Below are 7,754 nucleotides of genomic sequence, written 5' to 3'. Positions count from 1 at the left end.
ACTCCCTCAGTGTGGACAGCTTCAACGAGGTCCTGGAAGAACACCCCATGATGAGGCGGGCCTTCGAGACGGTGGCCGTCGACCGGTTGGACCGCATCGGTACTAAAATGCTCGGTCCTCTCCCGATTGGCTCAAGCACCTGCCAATCGATCCATTACTTGCAATGACTTTCAGTTTTCAATTCAGTTTAATTTCTATAGCGCTTTGTGCAGAGATCTTGCCAGTGAATAGCATTTTTTAAATCAATTCAGATTTTATTTCTAAAGCGCTTTGTAAAGGACCTTTCTGTTGCAGAAGCCCTTCAAGGCAGGTTAAAGGAGAGAGAAACTATTTTCCCTTTTATACTTGAACTATTTGCACATAATATGACATTTGAAATGTCTTTATTCTTTTTGAACTTTAGTGAGTGTAATGTTTACTGTAAATTTGTATTGTTTATTTCACTTTTGTTTATTATCTACTGTTAAAATATGTTTCCCATGCCAATAAAGCCCTTTGAATTGAATTGAATTGAGAAACTGCTAGAAAAACGTGGAGAGGTGCTAGAGCAGATAGCTGGTTCTGTTTGGGATCTTTAAATCAGCCACTCAGCCCTGTCAGCCTCGTTACAACTGTGTTGTTGGATCATCACTTTAGTTTCTACCACTTTCTTCTTGCTCTTGTTTTCCACCATTTGTGTCAGACAGGAACAGTAACCATCCCCTCCATCCGTTTGTTTCTGTTTTCATCGTTTCATTCTAATCTCTTCTCTCTTCCTTGTTCTCCTCTGCAGGTAGGAAGAACTCTATCCTGATGAGAAAGCCTTCCCAGGCGAGTTCCATGGCGGGGGGCAGCGGTTTGGGGCGTGGGGGTCAAGGAGGAGGAGGGGCGGGGCTAGGCATGGGGGGGCTGGGCTCCTGTGACAGCATGCTGGTTCAGCAGATCGTTAAACACGACAGCATGCCAGCCATGCAGGAGGCCATCGCTGCTGCCGCTGCAGGAAGGGGAGGTGCCACGGGAGGAAGTGGTACGGTCTCCCCTAGGCCCCACCCACTGATCTGGGCTCCACTGATCCACGCTCCGCTCCAGACGGCGGCCGCTACGACTAACGTGGCCATCGCCCTCATGCACCAGCAGCAGCAGCAACAGCAGCTTCAACATCAGCTACAGCAGCAACATGCGCTAGGGGGCGCTATATTCCTCCCCTCCATCTCTCCATCGCCCTCCGTCTCCTTCCCCCTCTCCTCCCCGCGGCCCCCTGTCCTGCAGCCCCTACGCCCCTCTGTGAGTTCCCTCATTGGGATGATGGGGGTAGGAGTGATGGGGGGGTTGTCCCCTAGAGGGGGGTTTCCTGCCTTCCCATCCCCCTCACCCTTCCCCATGGCCCCCCCGGGAGGTGTGATATCACCCCCTGTTGCTCAAACCCCACCCACACCGGCCTCCTCTGTCTCCACGTCGGTCCAATTAGGAAAGACCCTGCACTACAGTCTCCGCCTCCACCCGGAACACTCTTCAGTGATGGGTGGAACCCCAGGAATCCCCAAGGTAGGAGGGGCCACCACACCCCATCTGTTCTACCACGTGAATCCAACTGCAGCCACCAGTGTCATGTCAGACACTTGGAGTTCCATGGCTGGCCAGCATGGGGCCAAGGAGGCGCTATTTCGTCACGGAGGCAACAGCAACCAGGGCCTGCCTGCACTCGGGAGGCTCACCCAGGAGGCCAGGCTCCTCTCCGCTTCGCAGCCCACCCTGCCTCATCGATCCTGGGCAAGCATGCAGCCTCACCCCCCTCTCCAGCGGAAGGCCTCTGGAGGTAACCTGCTGCCAGCCTCATTCCTGGCTGGGACGCAGCTAGCCAGGGGTGGCAGTGTGGGGGTGTTGACTACTCCCCTACCAGTACAAGTCCCAGCACAACGGTTACAGATGCCCCCCTTCAATGCACAGATACAAGCACAGAACCTGGGCTCTATACAGCCCCTCCCTGATCCTGCCTCTACACACTGCCCTGCACACACACACACAGCCACACACACACATCCCGTCGCTGTACCTGCAGCCACACCCACATCAGCTTCTCCCCTGGCCTCCTACACTTCCTCCCCCAAACAAAGCCCTCTCTCCTCTGCCACCCCCTCCCCTGCTCCCACTCATTTCTCCCTCATCCCAGCACTGCCACTGACCCCTCGCCCCAAACCCACCCCTACACCCCCATTTCGTTCCTCCTCTCCTCCCCCCTGCTCCATCCCTCCCTCTTTCGGAACTACTCCACTCTCCTTAACTTCTCGCTCCAAACCCATCCCTACACCTCCCCCGTGCTCTTCTTCCCCCTCTCCCTCCTCCACTCCCCCTCCCTCCTCTGTAACCACCTCTTTCCCCCTCACCTCAACCCCTCGGTCCAAACCCATCCCTACACCTCCCCCGTGCTCTTCTTCCCCCTCTCCCTCCTCCACTCCCCCTCCCTTCTCTGTAACCACCTCTTTCCCCCTCACCTCAACCCCTCGCTCCAAACCCATCCCTACACCTCCCCCGTGCTCTTCTTCCCCCTCTCCCTCCTCCACTCCCCCTCCCTTCTCTGTAACCACCTCTTTCCCCCTCACCTCAACCCCTCGGTCCAAACCCATCCCTACACCTCCCCCGTGCTCTTCTTTCCCCTCTCCTTCCTCCACTCCCCCTCCCTTCTCTGTCAGTGCCCCTCTCTCACTTCCACAAACCCATGGGCGCAAGTCCTCTCTCACGTCCCCCTCTCCCCCCTCCTCTTCCCTACCCTCCTCTCCCACTCTTCTTCAGAGCCCCCTAATCAAGCCCTCCCCTACACCCCCCTCCCCTTACCCTCTATCTGGGCCCACCCCTACCCCCTCTAAAGCCTTTACCCCTATCCAGACTCGTACCCATACCCCTACCCTCTCTCAACCCTCCAATCGTCCCCCTACTCCTATTTCTACTCCTGTTCCCACTCAGAGCCAAACCCTAACTGCAACCCCCACCCCAGCCTCCACCCTCACCCCAGCCTCCACTCCCACCCCAGCCTCCACTCCCACCCCAGCCTCCACTCCCACCCCAGCCTCCACTCCCACCCTAGCTCCAACCTCAACCTTGATTCCTACCCCTTCTTCCAGTAAAGCTCCCACTCCTATCTCTATCCCTTCACCTGCCCTTATGCAAATCCAAACTCTAACCCCAACACCTACCAGTTCTAAAACTCAGGCCCCAACCTCAACTCCAACCCCCAAACCTCCCCCTACCCATACTGCCAAACATACCCCACATATAGCCCCTGTTCAAACCTCCATCCATACTCCAACACCCACATCTAAGCATTCTCTTACTCCTGTACCCATCGCCTCCGATGCTGCAATTCAAGCCCCAACAAAAGGCTCAGCCCACACCCCAAAACAGATCCCAGCAGCCCAAACCCTAGTCCAAACACCTGCCCCAAAACCCACTTCTAAATGTTCTGTTACCCCCACAATCCCACCTGTACCTATCCATACCCCAAAACAATCCTCCACCCCCAAACCTGCATCAACCCATACCCCAAAACAGAGCCAACCTTTAGGTCCTGTCCCCACACCTACCTGTACCCCTTACACCAGTCATGCTCCAAAGCTGACCACAGCCGTAACACCTGTCCAAACCTCCACTACCACCCTCCCACCCACTCAGTTGGTCCCAGGCCCAGCCACCTCCCTCCCTCAAACCTCTTTCCCCCCAGCCACCTCTGCCCCATCTGCCTCCCCCAAGGGGGGCAAGAAGGACCCGTAGCTGCCTCAGACAGGGAAAGACAAATAGGGACTGAGAGAAAAACTGCCTGCCAACATGTGATGGTCCTGGAGGAAATGATCTGATTGGAGGATGGACTTTTCGGGCCAGATATACTGTGTAGGTTGTGTCACAAAACAGCCCATGCCCCGATTAAAGTAGCACACTGTAGGGAATAGGGTACTGCAGATTTGAGTTCAACAAACTATCCTCCAAACAGTCCATGACTTGTGACTAGGTTTTAACTGTTGTTGCCAACATGGCATGCCAAAATTCTAGATTCAAACCGAGTTCGGCAGACTCTGTATATCTATGGCTCTGGTGACTAGGGCAGGCTAGAGTAGAATCACAGATTTTATTTGAAGTCCAAACATATAGATACATATCTGTGTCAGTGATTGTTGGAGCAAGCAAGAGAGATGAAGTGGAAAGATAATGGCAGCACACAGTGGGAGGGACGATACAGCTGTCAGAAAAGACCAGGACGATGACGACAAAGATAGCAATGGGTTCGTTGCATCTTGCTGCTGATTGGAGGAGGGTTAGTTGGCCAATTCTAAAGCGACCAATAAGATAGGCACCTCCTGATTTCCAGCTCCACCTCCCTTTTGCCTCTCGCTCTTCACCAAAGTGTAATATTTTGTCATTATATGATTAATCATAGTATGAGATTACTAATCACTGTAAAGTTAATCATCATATTGATCAGTAACTATAGGAGCGATTGATCCACTTGTAGTTTTGTTGTCTAAATTGTGTGGTGTTTAGCTTCGGTCCAATATGTTCACACAACTTCTGGAACTGAATTGTGTTTTTTTGGTGCAACACTTAATACTGCTCCCTCGTAAACTGTGGATGTGGGTTTATTTGTTCCGTCTAGCTTCCTGTAAATGCATGCCTCTCTCTATTCCCTCCCTTTCCCTCGTTCCTCACCTCCTCTGGCTCCTGTCTGCTTTCATCCTGTCTTTCATCTCTGTCTGTCTGATCCTTCTTTCATCTTTCACAGAGCTTTTGTAGTTAACTACTGTTCCAGAGACATTCACAGATGCTCTCTACCTCTCTCCATCTCTGACTTTTCCCTCTCTCTACTGTATCTCTCCATCTCTCTCTATCATTCCCTCCATCCATCCCTCCCTCCCCCTCCTTTCTTCCCTCCCTTGTCCTGGTGTCATGTCTAGTGCTGTTTGATGTTTTCTGTGGGTAGCAACAGAGCATTCCTCTTTCAACCCTTGATACCATGTTGCCTAGATTATATTTAAGGACCAAATGTTTTATTTGTGATCACAGCTTTAGCTTTTGAGAAAAATCAATGAAATGATAGTTGTTGATGATGATGTTATTGATGATGATGAGGATAACCATGATGATGTTATTGATGATGATGATGATGATGTTATTGATGATGTTATTGATGATGATGAGGATAACCATGATGATGTTATTGATGATGATGATGTTATTGATGATGATGATGTTATTGATTATGATGAGGATGACCATGATGATGGTGACAGTAAGAATGTTTTTGATGATAGCTAGAATAAAGCACATTTAGAAAGTCAGTTTTGTCTTTGGTGTCATTGAGAAGGGAGAGAGAGAGTGTGTGTGTGTGTGTATGTGTGCTTGTGCGCGTGTGTGTATATGTGTGTTTGTGTGTCCTGCCCGGTAATCCTGAACACCTCCAGAGGTGAAGCAGACTCATATCCAAGGTGACGCCTGTGGATGGGAACGCTGGGATCACTGTTGCTCTCGGCTCTTAACTAAATCAATATCCTCCTGCACAGGGAAGGATTATACCATGTCTAATACACAGCCTGACCCTCCTGACTATCTCTCCCTCACTCCATCTAATCTGTGTTCAAGGGGGTTCAAGATTCTCATTTCCACACTATGTTGTGTTTGGCGGTGATTGATTTATTTTTCACCTTTGGAGGATTGTGAGGCATTAGAATGTTGGATTTACACTCAGTGATTTGCATTAAGGCCGGAAATTAAATATTGTACTGAAGGGAACAATCATGATCTTTGGAGGGATGCATGGTTGTTAGAGGGATGTATAGAGACTTACTGTGTACATTCTACTCTATTCTGAAGGGACTCTGAGGCTATTCTCAGACGTTTACTTAGCAGACAGCAAATACTATATACAGAATACAAAAAAACTTTGTTCATACCTTTGGATTTAAATCTAGAGATTAAAGATCTATATACTTTAAACCTATAACAAGAGACTGTATAGCTATACTCTTGTGAGAGATGTAGGCCTACCCTTCAGACACATTAAGCAGTGAACCCTTGTAAGAACCAAGCTGTCATCTACACATTGACCACTAGATGGGGCTCAGCACCTAAACCAGACTCCTGTCTGCATTCCAGGAAAAGGTAGCAGCTTAGGATAGCCACATAGTTAATGTTACACCTTATATTACCTTCACCATGGTGAGGTCTGACAGGCCCTTAAAATGTGGAGAGATGTTGTATATTTGGAGAGATGTGGAGAGATGTATATTTGGAGAGATGTGGAGACATGTTGTATATGTGGAGAGATGTTGTATATGTGGAGAGATGTGAAGAGAGGTTGTATATGTGGAGAGATGTGGAGAGATGTATATTTGGAGAGATGTGGAGACATGTTGTATATGTGGAGAGATGTTGTACATGTGGAGAGATGTGAAGAGAGGTTGTATATGTGGAGAGATGTTGTACATGTGGAGAGATGTGAAGAGAGGTTGTATATGTGGAGAGATGTGAAGAGATGTATATGTGGAGAGATGTTGTACATGTGGAGAGATGTGAAGAGAGGTTGTATATGTGGAGAGATGTGAAGAGATGTTGTATATGTGGAGAGATGTATATTTGGAGAGATGTGAAGAGATGTTGTATATGTGGAGAGATGTGAAGAGATGTGAAGATATGTTGTATATGTGGAGAGATGTATATTTGGAGAGATGTGAAGAGATGTTGTATATGTGGAGAGATGTTGTACATGTGGAGAGTTGTGAAGAGAGGTTGTATATGTGGAGAGATGTTGTATATGTGGAGAGATGTTGTATATGTGGAGAGATGTTGTACATGTGGAGAGATGTGAAGAGATGTTGTATATGTGGAGAGATGTGAAGAGATGTTGTATATGTAGAGAGATGTTGTATATGTGGAGAGATGTGAAGATATGTTGTATATGTGGAGAGATGTTGCATATTTGGAGAGATGTATATTTTGAGAGATATGAAGAGATGTATATGTGGAGAGATGTTGCATATTTGGAGAGATGTGGAGAGATGTTGTATATTTGGAGAGATGTGGAGAGATGTTGTATATGTGGAGAGATGTGGAGAGATGTTGTATATTTGGAGAGATGTATATCTGGAGAGATGTGGAGACATGTTGTATATGTGGAGAGATGTGAAGAGATGTTGTATATGTGGAAAGATGTGGAGTGTGTAGCAGCATGTAAGAGGTTAACAGCAGTGTCAGACCACAGGATTAGTAGAGAATAAATAGGACTGTAATTGCTGCCTGTCACTCTGGCTTTGAACTAGAGGACCTGCGGGGAAGTCCTATTCTGGGGCCTCGGCACTGGAATCACAGAAATGTCTTAGAGGATCACCTAAGGCTTGCAGGACATGGACAGAAAGAGAAATGGATTGCAATTATTTAGTCAGTATATATTTCAGTGTGTTAAGGATTGTGTGTGTATTTGCAGTGTGTGTGTGTCTCCCTGCAGAGAGTGAGGTGACAGTGGAAACTCTGATCCTCCATCATGTAACAGGTTATTAAGTCTATAAGGGTAGGATTCAGCACACCCAGGTGGGTCACACACTCCTCTTGACTACTGGACCAACTGTGTGAGGGTGTGCATTAGTTCCACTACTGTCAGTGCATTTGAACTGCAAGGAAATCCTTCATTTGATTCTTTGCTCAATGAAATTGAATTCAGTGAGATTTTGGGGAAAATAAAACAATATTTTAACTTTGTAGGTGAACAACAAGGTTACCCACTGTGCACAGACGTC

At 48.3% G+C, this 7,754-nt stretch overlaps 1 protein-coding gene across 1 annotated transcript in view; it reads left to right on the top strand.

Moving 5' to 3' along the window:
• LOC129837436 (potassium/sodium hyperpolarization-activated cyclic nucleotide-gated channel 4-like) overlaps window positions 1–5,303 on the top strand; it is a gene marked incomplete in the record, with an annotated part of 28,879 nt that extends 23,576 nt beyond the window's left edge. Inside the window, 2 exon segments of the mRNA XM_055903587.1 lie at window positions 1–99; window positions 773–5,303. Of these exon segments, the coding sequence (XP_055759562.1) occupies window positions 1–99; window positions 773–3,744 (3,071 nt within the window).
• Between the last annotated feature and the right edge of the window lie 2,451 nt (window positions 5,304–7,754).

This window comes from Salvelinus fontinalis, chromosome 38, assembly GCF_029448725.1.
Source record: "Salvelinus fontinalis isolate EN_2023a chromosome 38, ASM2944872v1, whole genome shotgun sequence".
NCBI lineage: Eukaryota > Metazoa > Chordata > Actinopteri > Salmoniformes > Salmonidae > Salvelinus > Salvelinus fontinalis.
This window is presented reverse-complemented; position numbering and strand designations above follow the sequence as displayed.